The sequence below is a fragment of the Chrysemys picta genome, chromosome 1 (assembly GCF_011386835.1).
Source record: "Chrysemys picta bellii isolate R12L10 chromosome 1, ASM1138683v2, whole genome shotgun sequence".
Lineage (NCBI taxonomy): Eukaryota > Metazoa > Chordata > Testudines > Emydidae > Chrysemys > Chrysemys picta.
The window spans coordinates 317684389-317705787 of NC_088791.1; the positions used below are offsets into that span (position 1 = coordinate 317684389).

Genomic DNA, 21399 nt, shown 5'->3' on the forward strand with positions numbered 1-21399 from the left:
CTAAGGAAGGAGATTCCACCACCTCCCTAGGTAACCCATTCCAGTGCTTCACCACCCTCCTAGTGAAAAAGTTTTTCCTAATATCCAACCTAAACCTCCCCCACTGCAACTTGAGACCATTACTTCTCGTTCTGTCATCTGGTACCACTGAGAACAGTCTAGATCCATCCTCTTTTGGAGCCCCCTTTCAGGTAGTTGAAAGCAGCTATCAAATCCCCCCTCATTCTTCTCTTCTGCAGACTAAACAATCCCAGTTCCCTCAGCTTCTCCTCATAAGTCATGTGTTCCAGCCCCCTAATCATTTTTGTGGCCCTCCGCTGGACTCTTTCCAATTTTTCCACATCCTTCTTGTAGCGTGGTGCCCAAAACTGGACCCAGTACTCCAGATGAGGCCTCACCAATGTCGAATAGAGGGGAATGATCACATCCCTCAATCTGCTGGCAATGCCCCTACTTATACAGCCCAAAATGCCATTAGCCTTCTTGGCAACAAGAGCACACTGTTGACTCATATCCAGCTTCTCATCCACTGTAACCCCTAGGTCCTTTTCTGCAGAAATGCTGCCTAGCCACTCGGTCCCTAGTCTGTAGCAGTGCATGGCATTCTTCCGTCCTAAGTGCAGGACTCTTCACTTGTCCTTGTTGAACCTCATCAGATTTCTTTTGGCCCAATCTTCTAATTTGTCTAGGTCTCTCTGTATCCTATCCCTACCCTCCAGCATATCTACCACTCCTCCCAGTCTAGTGTCATCTGCAAACTTGCTGAGGGTGCAGTCCACGCCATCCTCCAGATCATTAATGAAGATATTGAACAAAACCGGCCCCAGGACCGACCCTTGGGGCACTCTGCTTGATACCGGCTGCCAACTAGACATGGAGCCATTGATCACTACCCGTTGAGCCCGACCATCTAGCCAGCTTTCTATCCACCTTATAGTCCATTCATCCAGCCCATACTTCTTTAACTTGCTGGCAAGAATACTGTGGGAAACCCGTATCAAAATCTTTGCTAAAGTCAAGGAATAACACGTCCACTGCTTTCCCCTCATCCACAGAGCCAGTTATCTCGTCATAGAAGGCAATTAGGTTAGTCAGGCATGACTTGTCCTTGGTGAATCCATGCTGACTGTTCCTGATCACTTTCCTCTCCTTGAAGTGCTTCAAAATGGATTCCTTGAGGACCTGCTCCATGATTTTTCCAGGGACTGAGGTGAGGCTGACTGGCTTGTAGTTCCCCAGATCCTCCTTCTTCCCTTTTTTAAAGATGGGCACTACATTTGTCTCACTATCTTTTATTTGGGGCATAGTATTGGGAGACAAGGATCATTACAGCATTATAAATCAAATACAATTTTTGACTGTTCCATCATTTGAAGTCCAAGATTTACTGATATAGGATAGTATCAGAGGGGTAGCCGTGTTAGTCTGGATCTGTAAAAAGCGACAACGGGTCCTGTGGCACCTTATAGACTAACAGAAGTATTGGATGTAGGATACTTTGTGGATTGCACACAACTGAAACTATATGCCCCAAAAGAAATATATAGTAGTTACAAAAGAAAGTATCAGTAAACAACAAAAGTAAAAGCATACCCAAGGTAGAATTAGAGGGAAAAAGGAAAGGAGAAGGCTGAGCCCATAGAAGTCAGTTGTTTTCTAGGAATTGAGGACCCCAACTCATTTCATATAGAGAGGCCATTTAATAGCTAACAGATGGTAAAAGGCATTTGGGGTTCAATCTGACTCGTACTGTTTCAGACCAAGCCCAATTATTTTCAGAGCATGTTGTAAAAATTATCTTTCTGCAAAAGCCTTTGTGCAATAAATTGCCCCAAGGAAATAGTCACATAGGAAATGCTGACTCGATAAAAACAGTGGCCCATCTAGACCAGTATCTGATGCTTGAGTGGATATGCAAAAAAACTTGCAGTAGGCAGTTATAGGAAAACCCACCCCTCAGGAAAGTTTCTTCCTATTCCTCAATAGCTAGAGGCTGACTTGTGGTCAGGTGTATGAGAGTTTTGTATTGCTTCCAGAACTCTTGCTTACTTTAAAAAAATCATGTATTGTTATCACTCCAAATATTCACATTATCCATATAAATGCCTTATCCCTCCTTGGAAGAAATACTACAACAAGAACAAGAGTGAAAGAGAAAATCTTCTCCCTCACCTTAAAAAAAAAATTAAACAAAAAACAGTAATATAATGAAGAAGCAAGGAAGAGAGTCAATTATAGACATCACTCTGTGAACCCTACTTATTGTTTCTTGTCCTCAGATGCTACGGTGATGGATGTCTTAAGTAGATATGGAGAAAATTTAATCAAAGCCATTGCTCGCCCACCTTCACTTGTTTGCTTCTTGCATGCCACAGTATGATGTCCACACCATACTGCAGAGAGCAGAATGAGGCCCATTATTCTGCCTTTTAAACTTTTTACATACTTCAATTTATAGATGAAAGCCTTTTTCATCTAGAAAACACGGCACTTCCATAAGAATAAAATATCAACCTATTTATATTGTGTGCATCCCTATTAATATGATATTGGACTTATGTCAGAGAAGAATCTAAACACATCTTTATGTATGACAAACTAAGTTATTTAACTGTCCATTACTGTATCTTTCTGTCTTGATTTGGAAGCATTGTGGATTAATGTCTTTTTCTTCTTGCAGGCAGAGTTACTAGATGCTGCAGCAGGTGTTTATATCCGATTCAGACTAGGTGGTGTAAGTAGCGTTTTAAAGAATATTGAAATATTGACATTGATTCTATATCTAGGTAATCACAACTTAATAGACTTATATTAATTGTATTCTGACAAACTAGCAAGGTTAGTATTTTATAACCAGGGTGCCTGAAATTAGCCTCCTAAATCCATTCTTAAGCACCTGACTAAATGGTCTGAATTTTCAGTTGGATTTGTGGGTGCTCTCACTGCTCTGGATTTGATAATCAGGGGTGCAGTCCTGGCCTTATTGATGTCAACAGGAGTTTTTCCACTGGTTTTAATGGGGCCAGGATTTCACCCCAAGCCTTTATTTAAGTGACTAAATATGGATTTAGTCTGAAAATTTTGACCCAAGAGTCTGCTTAGATTTTGGCCTTAAGTATTTGCCTATTAGTATTAGACAGCTGAACAGTCACTCTGGAATAGCACAAGCCCTGAGTAAGAGTCTCCTGCTTTCAAAATATCTAATACAGGATTGTAAATCTATTGCTACAGCACTTGAAATAGCTGGAAAGAAGCTGATTCATTGCTAATATTCTTCCCTGCTGCCTGGCTAGCAATTTCTAGTAAATTGTATTTGGCAGACTTCTACCCTGTAATGATTTGGTTTCTGCTTCTGACCTACTCTTCCCTGGCTAATACCAACTTATGAATAATACATCATTAGTAAACCTCACCTTGATGACATATGCTGTTAATAAAACATCAGAGCAACAGTTTGCTCTCTGGTGGAAGGCACGGTGTAGAGATCAAGGCTCTGAGCTGATTTATTACTTACAAGATTATCCAGTTCAGTGAAAGTAAGTGTGGAGGTGGATGAAGTTTTTAGATTGGAATTACGGAGCCAACATACTCTTTTCTTTACTTACCAAACATTAGCACCATGACAAAATATAAATTTGAAAAATGGTTATTTTAATCAGAACTGTCCTAGCATTTTAAGCTGTCGTATTTGCAATATATTTACAAGACTGTCTAACATGACCGTATGTTTCTAGGTTTCCATCTCTAGTGTTAGAGAGACATACATGATTATCTTTCATCATAACATTTTCCATTTAAAAAGTAATATTAGCAGAGGGAGAGAATGTATGCTTTAATTACCTATTATTCCTCTTTGAAAGTTCTTTAACTCCCTCACAGATTGTCAGTCTGTACTCCATCACCTCCATGTCAGTCTTCACAATAGGCATTCAGGAGTTCTAGGAAGAAAAATCATGGGTTAGACAGAATTTTTCCTTCTCATCTATTTACTACTAAGAGATTTGGACTATGGAAACAGGGCTGCTAATCTATATACTTCAATTGAGAACATACCAGATGGACCAGGACTTGTCAATGAAATTACAGCACCTCTGACTGAGAGAGTGGGTTGCTTGAAACCAAACCAACAACAACAACAACAACAAAAAACCCCTCTCAGTTCTTTAAAACCCATTTAGCCATCCAAGCAGCTAAATTAGTTTCACTGCAGAAATTATTACAGGTTATAATCTAATTTATTAATGTATTTTCTCATCTTTAGATCATCAGTAAGGTCCATTAAGTAAAAGTATTAATTTGCATGTACTAGCACCTTTTATCTGAGGCTATCAAATTGCTTTACAAAGACTAACTAATCCTCAGAATAGGCATCTGAGAGAAGTAAATTATTATCACTATTTTACAGACAGGAAAACTGATGAAAAGAAAGGTCTGGGGGTCAGCAACCTACGGCACACGTGCCAAAGGTGGCATGCGAGCCAATTTTTGATGGCACGCGGCGGCGGGCTGAGCAGCTCAGTCCACCACCGCTCTGGGGTTCCGGTTGCTGCCCCGTTGCCAGCCAGTGTCCCGGCCACCAGCCCCACTCAGCGCCCGCTGCCGGCCTGGGGATCCTCAGGGAACCCCAGGCTGGCAGCGGGCGCTGAGTGGGGCCAGTGGCTGAGATCCCGGCTGGCAGGAGCCGGCGGCTGGAACCCCAGAGTGGCGGTAGGCTGAGCCGCTCAGCCCGCTGCAGGTCTGGGGTTCCGTCTGCCAGCTCCTGCCAGCCGGTATCCCGGCCGCCGGCCCCCCTCAGCCCGCTATCAGCCTGGGGTTCTGCTCACCCAGGCTGGCAGGAGGCTGAGCGGGGCCGGTGGCTGGGACCCCGACTGGCAAGGAGCTGGCAGCCGGAACCCCAGACCGGCAGCAGGCGGAGTGCTGCTGGCACCCAGACTGGCAGCGGACTGAGCCACTCAGCCCCCCGCCGGCCCCGCTCAGCCCACCACCGGCCCGCTCAGCCCGCTGCCGCCTGAGTGAATGGACCCCCAGACCAGCAGCGTGCTGAGCAGGGCCAGCGGCTGGACCCCAGACCGGTAGCGGGCTGAGCGGGGCTGGTGGCTGGAACCCCAGACAAGGATCCCAGGCAAGGATCACACTAATTGATAAGATCTGCATTTTAATTGTATTTTAAATGAAGCTTCTTAAATATTTTAAAAACCTTATTTACTTTAAATACAACAATAGTTTATTTATATAATATAGACATAGAGAGAGACCTTCTACAAACGTTAAAATGCATTACTGGCACGCAAAACCTGAAATTACAGTGAACTTGGCACACCACTTCTGAAAGGTTGCCAACCCCTGACTTACTCAATTCACACAGCGAGTTTTGCAGTGTACTTGGAAGTAAAACCCACAAGTACAGACTCACAGTCCCTGTTCTAGCTCCTGTGCACACTTAACTTTTCATATTTACCAGTAAATATTTTTCAATTCCATTTCTCTTCCCAATAAACTTCCCCCATTCAGTTCAGAAAAATAAACATTAGAAGAGAAACAATAAATACTCATAAATGTTGTGTATTCTTGTGACAACACACCAAAGACCTTGCACTCACTTAGAGTTAATGGCAAAACTCCAACTGATTTCACTGAGTTGAGGACTGGATCTTTAATTTCACTCAGAATTGTAATCAGCCAATCAAATCTTCCAATTTCAGCCTATCCTGTACGGTGTTAAGCTACTTTGAAATGGGTAAAGGAACAGTTTCATGGCTGTTGTAAACCTGTTTATGTCAACAGAGTTAAACAAGGTATTAATCTGACAATTTTTTGAAAAAGTAGGAACTTTTGTTTATAACACACTCTGTCACTAGCTGGATCTCTCACTTTCAAGTGTGATATTTCTTTACAGACTAAATATCCTCCAAGTATATATTACAAAATATTCACTTATAGACCCATTGTGGATATGTGTGCTAACAGCCCTAAAGATTATACAAAGCCAGCATACAAACAGTTGCTGCCAGAGGCTATTCATGGAAAGATTTGGAAAGATGACCGCAGTGGCTGGTACAAGCGTGTGGAGAATAATGGTTGGAGACTTCTTTCAATCAGAGTAAGCAAAGAATAGCATTTACATTTTTTCTTTAAAATGTTAACTTCTTTTTCTTACATAACCTACACATTATGGAGATTTAATTTCACTCACTATATGGATCACTTCATAATGTGTGGGATCTTTATTTGAAATAATGACCTATGGTAATAGTCACTCCTTGTGAGATGTTATAATAATATCATGATCATTTATTTATAAAATGTTCCTCATCACCAGGTCACTGAACAACATAATAAATAGAATATGATTAAATTACCATAAGTACCGTACTATAAGATCTTGTGCTAAATATGAAATAGACCTGTTTATTAAAGTACAATATAATATTTAAATATTAAAATACAATTTCATACTTCTCCATATTAAGGTATAATTTTGTTTGGATTAAAAATCTGCAAGAGGAGTCAATGTACTTTTCTCTAATACAATGCATAGCTTGAAATATAAAACATATTGAAATTATGTTATGTTAAAATTAAGCCATTTATGTTCTGTTAAATTATTTTGGAAATAATTGGTAATATTTTTAAAGGTGAAAGGTTTGTACAAACATAACACAGAGTAATTACAGAATTTAATTAGTTATTCAGAGAATTATTTGGACCCCAAGAATGACTATGAACAGTATAACTCCATTTCAAGTATCAATCATCAGATGATTTAGGGCTGGATTACTTGGTATCTGAAGGTTTGTGGAGGTAAAGGCAGGTCTAAGCCATCTTTCTCTCTTCTCTGTCCTGAGTCTGAGCTGGCAAGTTAGAGCAACCACAGGGCTGCACTAATGAACAGAATTCTTTTTCAGATATGATACACAGCATTACAACATTTAAATAACTTCTAATACACTGCATAGTGACATGAATCATTCGATGTGACACCATCAGACGTCTTCTCTAATCCTATTATTCTAACATACTCCACTTCTCCCCTCCCTTAGCTCATTCTGTCCAGCCGCCTCTTCCAAGCAGGCATTTTGATGGGGTTATTGAAGACAGTATACCAGTCTCCTCATTTCTGTCTGTTCCTCCTTTTTTATTTACCAATCACTTTTCCCACTTCCTAAGTGCCTGAACCCATATAACATTAGACCAGTAGGTCTTAAGCATGGTGGACTGAGGGTCTGACCGTCAGAGGGGTGAAATATTGGAACAGCCTTCCGAGGGAAACGGTGGGGGCGAAGGACCAGTCTGGTTTTAAGATTAAGCTAGATAAGTTTATGGAGGGAATGGTTTAATGGGATAACATGATTTTAGTCAAAGGAACAGCGTGCCATGGCAGGTAAATAGTATAATGGCTGATGAGGGTCAGGCTGGAGAATCTTGCCTACGTGCTCGGGGTTTTACTGATCGCCATATTTGGGGTCGGGAAGGAATTTTCCTCCAGGGTAGATTGGCAGAGGCCCTGGAGGTTTTTCGCCTTCCTCCGCAGCATGGGGCAGGGATTGCTAGCAGGAGGATTCTCTGCTAATTGAAGTCTCTAAGCCACAGGATTTGGGGACTTCAACAGCAGAGTCAAGGGAAAGGGTAGGGACAGCTTTGTGGCCTGCATCATGCGGGAGGTCAGACCAGATGATCATAATGGTCCCTTCCGACCTTAAAGTCTATGAGTCTATGAGGGTATGCCATCCAATTTACTTCAACCCTCCACCCACATCCTGTCCCTCTTCAGGGACCACTCTCGCAAGATTGCCCTTCAGTGGGAGGTTCAATCTCTGCTTCAGACAGGGGCCACAGAGGAAGTACTATTGGGCCTCAGAGTACAAGGCTTTTATTCCCATTATTTCCTGATCCCCAAGTCAAAGGAGGCCTCAGGCCCATCTTAGATGTAAGAGAGTTGAACAAATTGCTGAAAAAAATAAAATTCTGCCTGGTTACCCTACTGACAATTATCCTTTCCCTGGAATAAGGAGACTGGTTTGACGCCCTTGACTTGATGGATACTTACTTCCATATCACAATATGTCCCAACCATAGAAAGTTTCTCAGGTTTGTGGTGAATGGTTGACACTATCAGTTCTGAGTATGTCTGTTCCGCCTGGCAGCTGCTCCTCAGGTATTCACAAAGTGCATGACAATGGTAGTAGCTCATCTTCAGAAATCAGATGTCCATGTGTCAATCAGAATCTCAGGTCCTCTCCAGCATATTCACTGCTCTATCCATATTCAATGCTCTGGAGCTCTTAAGGAGTAGAGAAAAAATCAATGCTGAGGCCTATACAGACAATAGAATTTATTGGAGCAGTCCTCGACTCTACAAATCAGGTTTGAAACCATTCAGAACCTAGTACTTCAAATGAAAGCTTACCCGCTCACAACAGCATGCAAGTACCTCAACCTGTTAGGTCACATGGCAGCATATATCTAGGTAGTGCAATACACCAGACTGCGACTCAGGATACTACAGACATAGCTGGCATCAGTATTTGCCCCGAATCGTCACCACTTGGACAAGATGGTTCAAGTGCCAGAGCTAGTCCTGTTGTCTCTGGATTGGTGGACAGACCCTCTAAAAGTTTGTGTGGGCATTCCCTTCCTTCCAACACTGCCAACACTCACTCTAGTCATGGACGCATCGTCTCTAGGTTTGGGAGCTCATATTGGATCCCTGAAGACTCAAGGACTCTGGTCACCTCCGGACCTAGAGGCTCACATAAATGTCAGGGAGTTACAAGCAGTACATTTAGCCTGCTCAACCTTCCTCTCCTACATGGGGGGAGGGGGAAGTCTGTGGAATATGACAGACAACTCAGTGATTATATTTTATATAAACAATCAAGGAGGGGCATGGTCAACCCAGCTCTGCCAGGAAGCAGTTCGCCTCTGGGACATCTATATAACCCACTCAATTCACCTCAAAACTGTTTCCCTTCCAGGGAAGCAAAACACACTGGTAGATCAGCTGAGCAGATCCTTCACCAATCAACACGAGTGGAATTGACATGTGCAGTCGCTCAAAGAAGAAACGGTTACATACCTTTCTATAACAGCTCTTTGAGATGTGTGACACATGTCTATTCCATGACCCATCTGCCTTCCCCTCTATATCAGAGTACATCCAGTATGAAGGAACTGAGGGAGGTCAGGAGCCGCTCCACCCTCTTACATCAGCGTACAGTTGTGCACAGCAACAGGAGGGCACTTGAGCCACCTCAATGGGTATTGCTGAGGGGGAAAATCTCTGACATTTGTGCACGAGGTGTGCACACACCTATAGTGGAAAGGACATATGCAACACATCTTGAAGAACAACAGTTACAGAAATGTAGGTAACCCTTTCCTTCCTTTGCATATACATAGTGACACCTTTCATCCAAAGATCTCCAAGTACTTTACAAAGGTGGGCAAATGTTACTATCTCTATTTTACAAATGAGGAAACTGAGGGTCAAAGAAGTTAAGTGACTTGTATAGGTCACGGAGAGTCAGTGGCAGTGTAGGGAATAGGAATCAGACTTCTGACTCATGTTCTCTTATTCTAGGCATAAAATCGTGCTTCTTACTTTCTCCCTCTTCCCTATTACATCTATCCTTATGCCTATTCCTTTAATCCTGTCTAGTGGTAGCCTCTGAATAACAGTTCTGGAGCTTCTCTGAGAAACCTAATCTGTGTTTGGGCATTATTTGTGTGATTATTATATAACTTCTCAGTATGTTATCCATGAGATTTTTCTCTCCACTATATTAAACAGCTTATCAGCTATTAAAGAATCAGTATTCTTTTTATGCAGAAATTTACCAAGGCAAGGAGCAATTACCATTGAATTAATGTTTGCAAGAGAAAATATACTCCTTGCATGTTTAGCCTTAAGCAACAGAGGGTCCTGTGGCATTTTTAAGGGTACGTCTTCACTTACCGGAGGGTCCGGCGGCAGGCAATCGATGTTCTGGGATTGATTTATCGCGTCTGGTTAAGACGCGATAAATCGATCCCGGATCGATCCCGGAAGTGCTCGCCGTCGACGCCGGTACTCCAGCTCGCCGAGAGGAGTACACGGCATCGACGGGGGAGCCTTCCTGCCGCGTCTGGACCCGCGGTAAGTTCGGACTAAGGTACTTCGAATTCAGCTACGTTATTAACGTAGCTGAATTTGCGTACCTTAGTCCGAAGTGGGGGCTTAGTGGGGACCAGGCCTAAGACTAACAGAAGTATTGGGAGCATAAGCTTTCGTGGGTAAAAACCTCACTTCTTCAGATGCAGCTGAAGAAGTGAGGTTCTTACCCATGAAAGCTTATGCTCCCAATACTTCTGTTAGTCTTAAAGATGCCACAGGACCCTCTGTTGCTTTTTACAGATTCAGACTAACACGGCTACCCCCCTGATACATGTTTAGCCTTGTGTCTTTCAAGTTACTGATAAGATAATGTATCTTATGCTGAACAGATAAGCAAAACAGGCAAGTGGTAAATCTTTAATTATTCTCAATGTAAAGGACCAATCATGGGGTTTATAAATGAGAAGACATGCCCAGGGGTGTAGTGGGGAAGAAAATCAGTAATGGTGTTTTTGTGAAACTAGTCCAAACAATACATCACATTTGCCAGTAGTTTTGGAGGACCATAGATCCCTTAACTGATGAGGACAACACAAAGGAAAAGGAATTCCATTACTCTAAGTTGAAGAGGAAACAAGACATTGACCGGAGAAGAAAAAGGAGAAAAATTGAATGGATGACAAAAATGTGAGTTGATGCAATTTTCAGACTGGTCATGGGTCTTTTCAGAAATCATTAGCTTTCATGGATAAATTATCTTAAAACGCCATGTAACTGTGTTATAAGTAATGAAGTTGTATATCACTACCAAGTCCTGTTGAACTTCCAGATGGAGCTAGTTCCATTTGGGGCAGCAGGATATTGCCTCTTCTATATCTGAGACTGGATAGCTCCTGCAGGAGCTATTATTTTATTGGTTAGATCCCTCTGCACTGGCGGCTGTGGAGGCAACACAGAAGGAGGTGATGTGACATTGGGCTGTACTATCTGCCGTGTGGATTTCCACATAAATATCTGGAAGCATAGAGAAAGACAGCATCACAGAGGGTGATAGTTCTTCCCAAATTCTATTCAGAAAAGAGGAACTCCACATATAGGCAGCTTCCTCTTCTGCTTGGAGATCACTGCCCCCATTATCTCTAGAATATAGAACCTCCTGCTCCCAGGAATTTTGATCTTGTTTCCCAGAGAAGATCACCCATAGCTGGAATGGCTGTATAAGCCACCGGGAACAAGCTGAGAACAAGTTCAGAAACATAACACCTTCATTCCAAGACACCAACCTATACACACAAACAATAGTCATTGAATCACTGAGTGCAAGCAGGTTCACCATCTGTGACAAAGACAACTGCTGTTGCTATATGGTAGATTTGTATGGAATACCATGGAGCATTCCTAACTGAGATTGCCAATAGTTCATTTAATAAGAGAAATCTACCATGCAGCCTAAGAAGGGTCTAACCAGAACCAAAAAAACATTGCTCAACACTCAAGACCTTGCAGCTATGGCCAGTGTCTAGCCTCCTTGTTCTAAGCAAACTAATTAAGAAGCTAGCAAAAAACATTCTCCAGTGGCTCCTATCAGTTGCCAGAATCCCGGATCCATCTGAGTCAGGCTTCAGACCAGGCCACAGTACAGACACATCACTTGTTGCTCTGTTAATGACATTCTTTGGTCCATAGATAAGGAAAGAACATCCATGCTCATCCTGTTGGACCTGTCTGACATTTGTTACTGCTGATCACTAAACTCTCTAGTCCAGCCTCCAAGAACTTGCAGGGTTGGAAGGTCACACTCTAAAATAACTCAAGTCCTTCCTTTTAGACCAAACCAATAGCTACTTATGGGCAATTGTTTATCCACCTCCAAGGTCCTGACCAGTGGAATCCCACAGAATCTTCTCCCCTATATTATTTAACATCTATATTAAACCATGTTAAGTAGGTAGGAAGGCAGATAGAGCAATCATCTCTAATGCTAGCACAATGGAAGAAAAATTGTGGCTCCCAGTACAAAACAGTTATATTTTTATAACCCCTGCTTGAGTAGGCCAAATTTTATAGTCTGTTTTCTGAAGAGAGAAAACAAATTATTCCTTGGCATTAACCATTGTTTCAGGATCAGGTGGACATGTATAAAAAGTACACAACTGCAATCCCAAGTGCCTCCGTCACCAAACAGGCATACCATTGGGTGTCATTTAACTGGACATTCATTTTATTTTAAAGATTACTTCAAAATTAATGTATTAGAAAAAATATAGCATGCAGAGGTATGAGTTTTATATAGTAACATATTCACAGATTCTAAGGGTCAGATAAATCTCTAGGATCAGTTCCACTAGCCTGACTTCCTGCATTACATAGGCTATATAATTCATACAAGTCCTTATTTGTTTTTTCGAGAGGGATAACAGTATTGTGCTGCACATCATCAGTTTCAAACACATCCGCTTAACACGGATTCATCAGAATTAAGCTCACATATGTCTATATTATAATGCAGTACCCACCTCATCACATCTAACATAATGCTACTGTCACTTTGAGGAGGAGAACACGACACCACTTTCGCCAGAGTTTCAGCAGTACAACACAACAAGCTGCTGTAATGGAAATGTTAAAGTTCCTCTTACCCCAGCCAAAGAAACAAGATAAGAAGTTGATCCCAAATTACAGTCTATGAAGCAGATGATTATTTCTGGGTGTCATTGGGTCACCATAATGAGCATTTTAAAAATAATGGGCTAAATCTTTCATTCCTTACTCAGGCAAAACTTTCCTTGGAGAGACCAGGTGTGGGAGGTAATATCTTTTATTGGACCAACTTCTGTTGGTCAGAGAGACAAGCTTTTGAGCTTACACAGAGCTCTTCTTCAGGTCTACTGAAGTCAATGGGAATTTGCATTGGCACTAGAAAAGGTTCAGAAAAGGGCAACTAAAATGATTAAGGGTTTGGAACAGGTCCCATATGAGGAGAGATTAAAGAGGTTAGGCCTCTTCAGCTTGGAAAAGAGAAGACTAAAGGGGGATATGAAAGAGGTATATAAAATCATGAGTGATGTGGAGAAAGTGGATAAGGAAAAGTTATTTACTTATTCCCATAATACAAGAACTAGGGGTCATCAAATGAAATTAATAGACAGTAGGTTTAAAACAAATAAAAGGAAGTTCTTCTTCACGCAGCGCACAGTCAACTTGTGGAACTCCTTACCTGAGGAGATTGTGAAGGCTAGGACTATAACAGAGTTTAAAAGAGAACTGGATAAATTCATGGTGGTTAAGTCCATTAATGGCTATTAGCCAGGATGGGTAAGGAATGGTGTCCCTAGCCTCTGTCTGTCAGAGGATGGAGATGGATGGCAGGAGAGAGATCACTTGATCATTGCCTGTTAGGTTCACTCCCTCTGGGGCACCTGGCATTGGCCACTGTCGGTAGACAGGATACTGGGATAGATGGACCTTTGGTCTGACCCGGTACGGCCTTTCTTATGTTCTTATGCCAGAGAAAGGAATAAGCCTACAGCAGTGGTTCCCAAACTGGGGTTCATGAAATGTTACAGGGGTTCTCGGGAAAAAATTCCCTCATGGCGGACAGAGCTGTTCCTAGGAACCCCGGACAGCACAGTGCCAGCAGCTTCCAAGAGCTAAGCAGATTTGCAAGCATACCTATCACACAGAGGAGATTTAAACTTCAAGACTCCTATAAGAAATGGAAAGGGAGGTGGATATTTTTAGCTGTTTTTAAAATTAAATAGGCAGCTAGTATTGTTTTTAAAATTATGATGAAGAACAAGTTTAAGCTTTGTTGTAACGTGCACTGTTTGTAGGGTGACCAGATGTCCCGATTTTATAGGAACAGTCCCAATTTTTGAGTCTTTTTCTTATATAGGCTCCTATTACCCTCCACCCCCGTCCCGATTTTTCACATTTGCTGTCTGGACACTCTAATTGTTTGCCTGGACTGCTCAAGACCTGAATGCTTGCGTAGGAGGAACTCTTTGAGTTGGCTTTTTAAATACCTTCATGCTGTTTCACATCTGATAATCCTTGATGAAACATACGAGCCTTGGCTTATAACAGGCTTATTCAAAGTGATATAAGCTACGAAAGTGAGATTTTGGAAGAGTGTTAGAATAATAGAATATCAGGGTTGGAAGGGACCTCAGGAGGTCATCTAGTCCAACCCCCTGCTCAAAGCAGGACCAATCCCCAACTAAATCATCCCAGCCAGGGCTTTGTCAAGCCTGACCTTAAAAACCTCTAAGGAAGGAGATTCCACCACCTCCCTAGGTAACCCATTCCAGTGCTTTACCACCCTCCTAGTGAAAAAGTTTTTCCTAATATCCAACCTAAACCTCCCCCACTGCAACTTGAGACCATTACTCCTCGTTCTGTCATCTGGTACCACTGAGAACAGTCTAGATCCATCCTCTTTTGGAGCCCCCTTTCAGGTAGTTGAAAGCAGCTATCAAATCCCCCCTCATTCTTCTCTTCTGCAGACTAAACAATCCCAGTTCCCTCAGCCTCTCATAAGTCATGTGCTCCATCCCCCTAATAATTTTTGTTGCCCTCTGCTGGACTTTTTCCAATTTTTCCACATCCTTCTTGTAGTGTGGGGCCCAAAACTGGACCCAGTACTCCAGATGAGGCCTCACCAATGTCGAATAGAGGGGAATGATCACGTCCCTCAATCTGCTGGCAATGCCCCTACTTATACAGCCCAATGCCCAACACTTATACAGTGTTGCCATTTTCATAATGTAATAAAAATACTGTAATGATAAATAATAATTAATAATAAATCGTGTGTAATAAGCATGTCATGAAAACAAATTTTGTATTTCCAAGATCACGGCTTTTATAATTTATACTCAGACAAAGGAGAAAATTCCTGGAAATATTCATTTCTCAGAGGGGGTTCGCGAGACTTGATATTTTAGTGAAAGGGTTTCACAGGTTGTTAAAATTTGGGAACCAGTGGCCTACAGAGATAGAAGAAAGAAATACCGCTCTATTTTGAAAGTGGTTGAAGTTCAGCTTTTGTCCCGTTCTGACCCGATATATAATTCAAATGGCATCCTTATATGTAAAAGGCAGGGGACACACAATTCTTTTTGTAGTATAATTTTTAAAGTTACTTCTGTTTATGTAATATCATAACATTACTCACCACAAAGAGGTTGCAAATCATTTCGAAGTGTGATGCCCAAAGAATTTCAATAAGCCTAAAATAGTTGGATTGTTTGTGGTGTTTAACAAGGTTTTCTTTAACAACAACAACAATCAGTTTTACCTTGTGATTTCTTTCTCCCTACATTACTGAGAGATGGGGCAGGCATGAAGAACGATGTATTCTTTTGAGAGGAAGAGGCAAGTCGGCCCATGTGTGTTCTTGCAAGTATCCTCCTTCCTAAACAAAGGGGAATAATTTCCCAAAGACAAGAACTAAGAATATATAGTATAAATGGGACACTCAGGTTTTCATCTACTCATTTATTCTAGGCTACTACTAGATTATCCTTCTCATAGGCATAGTCCTGACATCATTAACGTACAGGGTCAAGACAGGTACTGTATTTTCTGGCGTATAAGACTACTTTTTAACCCAGGAAAATCTTCTCAAAAGTCGGGGGTCGTCTTATACGCCGGGTGTCATCTTATAGGGCGGGTGCTGAAACTTCCGAGCCGGACTGGAGAATCTGCAGTCGCCGCATAAGGTGGGGGGAGCTCAAAAACGGCCGCGGCCGCATCCCCGCCCGATGACGAGGTGAGGGGGCGCCTCACCGGGAAGGTGTAAGTGAAGGGCGGAGCAAGCTGCAGGCGTCTGGGACGCCCGGGGTATGGAAAAAAGAGAGAGAGCGGCGCTGTGCCCAGAAAAACACGCCTCTTTCACCCGTCTGGCCCGCCCTTGTATCCTATTACCGTACCTCCTTCTCTGCCTCTCAGATCTCGCTCCTGAGGACTGCAGTGAAGCGGCGCAGGCGCACATGTGCAAGATCTGAGAGGCAGAGAAGGAGGTAATAGGATACAAGGGCGGGCCAGACGGGTGAAAGAGGCGTGTTTGCGCTACCGCTCTGATAGTCTTGGAGACAGGGAGGGCTGGGCAGGCAGGGAGAGCTGACCAATCCAAGCAGGCTTTGTATACAACAACCAGCCAATCGCCGGTAAGGTACATTGCTTGCCGTGATTGGCTGGTTGTTGTATACTGGGTACCACATACAGTACAGCACCAGTATCTGTACCTGTTCATACAGTATAGCACCAGTACATACAGTACAGTATACAAATGTCCAACAGTCAAAACCCCATCATGGCTCCACCAGCAAGAAGAAAGAAATATGAAGCCAGTTTCAAACTTAAAGTTGTAAACTTTGCCATGGAACATAATAACTGCGCTGCTGCAAGACAATATGGAGTAACAGAAAAGATGGTTTGGGACTGGAAAGCAAATGAAAAAGCATTAAAGAGTATGCCAAGGAGTAAGTGTGCATTAAGAAGAGGCACTCCACATTGGCCAGAACTCGAAAAACATGTAGCAGACATGGTGAATGAGCATCGCCAAAACGGTTATGTAGTGACACGAAATAAAATACGTTTGTTTGCACTTCAGTGGGCCAAATCTAACCCAGATCACAGCAACAGATTTAAGGCCACTGTATCCTGGTGTACTAGATTCATGGGAAGGCATAATATGGTACTGAGGCAAAAGATGAAAATTGCCCAAAAATTACCTGCAGATCTTGATAGCAAAGTAAATAGTTTCCATCGATACGTAATACAACAGCGCACTAAACATGGCTATGCGTTAAGTAGTATTGGAAATATGGATGAAACTCCAATGAATTTTGATATGGTTGGAAATAAAACTGTCCATCAAAAAGGTGAAAAAACAATTTTAATTAAAACAACAGGACATGAGAAGTCCAGTTTTACAGTGGTACTAGGATGCACAGCTGATGGCGCCAAACTGAGACCAATGATTATTTTTAAAAGAAAAACAATGCCGAAATTCAAGTTCCCTGTTGGTTGTTTTGTACATGTGAATGAAAAAGGCTGGATGGATGAAGAAGGGGTAAAGCTATGGCTTGATAATGTATGGAGCAGGCGACCAGGTGGACTTATTCAAAAATGTAGTCTACTGGTGTGGGATATGTTCAGGGTTCATTTAACTCCCAGCACCAAGCAAATGCTTGCAAGACTAAACACAGATGCGGCAGTTATTCCTGCAGGATTGACATCGTTGGTACAGCCACTGGATGTGTGCCTAAACAAGCCATTTAAAGATCGCATTCAAGAACAGTGGAATGAATGGATGGTTAGTGGCGAAAAGTCATTCACAAAAGGAGGAAACATGCGTGCTCCACAGTTGGATGTTTTGTGCAAGTTTGTCATAAAAGCCTGGAATGATATTGATGCAGAAACAGTAATCAAGTCTTTCAAGAAGTGTGGCATATCAAATTCATTAGATGGTATGGAGGACGACTACTTGTGGCAAGATGAAGAGGAAGCCGAAGCTGAGACCACACCATCTGATACGGAATTCGATCCATACGATGACTGCCTTACAAATGTATCACAAGATGTCATTGATGTACTTATGATATCAGATGACGAACAGGAGGATTTTGAAGGCTTTTAAAGGGAAACTGTCACGCCAGCAAAACCGTAGCTTGCAGTTATGATGGGCGTTGCTAACTCGCCAGGGACTTGCCCGGCACTTGCTCTCTCTCTCTTGTTTGTTATCTTCCTCCTATCATCATCAGTTCCAGTTTGGTTGACAGCTTAGAAAACAAACAGCATGGCAGCTCCCATGGGTTTATTGTCTTATCCTTCCTTTCAGCTTTAGAGTGAATTAGGAAAAGTTTAATCCACTTGCACTGTTTTATGTTTACATGTTTGATGACAAACAGCCTTATGTTTATAAGTGACAGTTTTCCTGCTAAGTACCTGCATGTCATAAGCATTTGAATTAAAATTACCATATTGAAATCAAATCTGATGTTTTTTTAAATTTTTTTTGGTGTGCGTTGGAAGAGGGGTAGTCTTATACGGCGAGTATATCCCAAACTCTATATTTTAACTGGAAAAGTTGGGGGTCGTCTTATACGCCCAGTCGTCTTATACGCCGGAAAATACGGTACTTTAACATTTTAGGGAAATATTTATAAAAGTAGCTTCTTCTAGGAGATAGGTCATTTTTTACCCTCTCATATGCCTGAAATGGTCACCTCTGGGAAGATCTCTGTTTCAGTTGTATATCCAGTGTACAAATTGTTGTGTATGGTGTGGTGTATTGTTTAAAAAACCCAGAAGTCACTTTATATGGTGGTGGAGAAGGTGATGCCTACATAACTGTTATATCATTTTGTAAAGTGCTTTGAGGATCATTTGGGATTAAAAAGTCTAATATATTTGATATTAAAATGATAAAAGAAAAAATAGAATCTATATTTAAATTGTGTACACACATACTTGATTCTCTTCCCCTCAGTATGTCACCATTAAATCAAAGTTAATAATGACTAAGGTTCATAATATTTCTATTCACAGACTGCCCATGTTATCCTTAGTTGGTTCCGCTAGAATAAGACAGTATGTTGGGTTATAGTGCCCCTTACCGTCAGAAAATATAACTGTTCCAAGCAACCTGCAAAACAAATTCTTTTTTCACTATTAGGTATTATGCAGGAAGCTTGCGGGTCAAAACGGAGGACCCTACCACTGCAATCTTAATTCAGAGAAGTGCAGAAGGCATCGTCAATGCTGTTGAGAAAGGAGGAACAGACAATGTAATGGAATGGGAAGTGGATGAACTGTTGCAATGGACAAATGCACTTAACTTCGAAGAGTAAGTATTTTTTTTGTTTGTTTGTTTTCTTTTCCCTCTGAAGGACTTTATTATCTATGAAAGAGCCCTGATGAGCCCCAGCTTCTCCCACTTTAAATCTTCTCCCTCCATTGTTCTGTACTGTGGCCTTGATCTTCTTGGAAATGTTTCAGCTTCCAAAAAGTTAACTTCCCAAAAGAATAAAATTGTGTTTAATTTCCAGGATTTTGTTAATTGTACCTTAAACTGAATGTGTGTTTATTTAATGTGCTTAGATATATTAGCCAGTGGAAAGAAATTGCAACAAGCAACTCATCAGCTAACTACCAGGGTAAGTGGTGCCAACTATAGTTGTGGTAAATGGCTTCAAACACAATTTTGCTCTCAAAAATTACTTTAAAAATTGCAGCTATGTTCCATGTTTATTGTGTCAATTATTTTTTCCATATCCACTATGCTTGGCTTCCAGGCAAAAATATTCTAATTCCCAATCATGCAAACTTGCCAAGAAATCAGTATATTTATCAGTATCATCAAGATCTGGTGATCTTTGTTATGAATATCAAAAGTGTAAGTTTTTTTTAACCTACTATGTGAAAAGGAAAAGGGAATGTAGAGTTCCAGAAAATATGAATAGCCTTTTCAAAGTCAACCCCTTTTTATTAAACTCAACTGTAACCAATTATGATTTACACATTTGCTTCTACAATCTGATTTGTTAACATTTCTCCAAACATCAGTATTGCTCATCTTTGAGAAAATAAACAAGTTCTGGTCTCGCTAGTCTTTTAAAAATTGAATTTCTGCATCATCTTTATTAGTAATGCATGTGTCTTTTTACAATCAGGTTTTATATGCAGTAATTTAGTTTCTCTTTTTTACATGTTTTTTCTCTGCTATTAGCAGGCCCGTAAACCTAAAATTAGACCTACCATATATGTTGGTTCACAGGCATATTATTTATTTGTATTATAGTAGTGCCTGGGATTCCCCACATGTGGATCAGGACCCCAATGTGCTAGGCACTGTACAAATATAGAACAAAAAAGACAGGCCCTGACCCAAAGACCTTACTATCCAAGTAAGGCCTGGTTTTAAATATGCAAGAGCTATGCTTTCCAAGTGTTCCAGTGTGGAAGATTCTTGTATAATTCATCTATCCATTTGAAAGACTCAAGGGGATACTCTACTATTTTAAACTAAAAATACACAAAACAGAATCTCTTGGGATGATGTAGTAAGATTTATTTTCATTTATTAATGTGGGTTATTGCTGATATGTGACTCCATCACTAATGTATGTAATGCACGTGCACCCAGTATATTTTAAGACTAAATAAACCATATTCTTGGCTGTAGTTGTTAGGTGGGAGCTGACAACCAGACAAAGGTGTGTGTGTGTGTGTGTGTGTTCTGTATGGGCTTACGTATTATACTGTGTGTGGTACTTGGGCTATATCCATACTTAACACTTCCAGTACTAGGAGGAGCCCTGAACCCCTCCCCCAACCTGCCCGGAGAAGCCCAGGCCAGCTACAGCCGCGCCTCCCCTCCCCAGACCCTAAGCCGCCCCCGCAGGAAAATTCAAAAGCTCGTCTCTCTTCTGGAAGAATCTGAGCTTTTGATACGTGCCATGCAGGTTCCAGGGCAGTTTAGGAGGTGGTATCTGCTACTCAGCTTCCTGGGTTCATCAGTAATCTCTTTGGAGTCCAGGGAGATTTTAATGTAATTTGATGAACCCAGGAAGCTGAGTAACGCATACTGTCTCCTCAGCCGCCCTGGAACCTGCATGGGGCATGATAATAAGCAAAAGTTTCCCCCACCAAACCCACAACTGGCATCCAGCAGCAGTGGCTGTGCCACAGGAGGCCTAATATAGCCGCCACCAATGGGCAAACACCTTACAGAAGTTTAAATAATACTTCAACAAAACTTGTAATCTCATCAAAAAAAGATATCAAGATAGTTGATACCATGTTGATTTGCATTAATTACATTACCCTCCTTTAGCTGACTGTTAATTGAGTCCGGTATCAGGTGCTCCATTAGCTTGCCTGGTATTGATGTCAGACTGGCAGGCCTATAATTACCCTTTTCAAAAATTGGCACAACCTGAGCTTTCTTCCAGTCTTCTTGAACTTCCCCAGTGCTCCAAAATTTAGTGAAAATAGACATTAATGGTGCAGCAAGCACCTCGGCCAGCTCCTTTAAAACTCTTTGATGCAAGCTATCTGGACCTGCTGATATAAAAATATCTAACTTCTGTTTAACATTTTCCAGTGATACTAGTAGAATGGAAAGAGTTTTATTATTACCAGATGAACAGAAATATTTATTGAACATCTCTGCCTTTTCTAAATTAGTATTGATAATTCTACCATTTCAATCTAGTACTGGACAAGTACCATTGTCGATATTCTTTTTGTTCCTAATATTTTTAAAATTCCTTATTGTCCTTATTTCTGCTGCCCAT

General features: G+C 41.5%; 1 protein-coding gene across 4 annotated transcripts in view; it reads left to right on the forward strand.

Moving 5' to 3' along the window:
* The window catches only part of C1H11orf65 (chromosome 1 C11orf65 homolog), a 36273-nt gene that overhangs the window by 9738 nt on the left and 5136 nt on the right, over positions 1-21399 (forward strand). For all 4 annotated transcript variants that reach the window (XM_005308977.4, XM_042855056.2, XM_065581476.1 and 1 more), the window contains 5 exons: positions 2681-2734; positions 5897-6100; positions 10647-10780; positions 18777-18947; positions 19202-19257. In XM_005308977.4, the coding sequence (XP_005309034.2) occupies positions 2681-2734; positions 5897-6100; positions 10647-10780; positions 18777-18947; positions 19202-19257 (619 nt within the window). The remainder of the gene's footprint in view (positions 1-2680; positions 2735-5896; positions 6101-10646; positions 10781-18776; positions 18948-19201; positions 19258-21399) is intronic.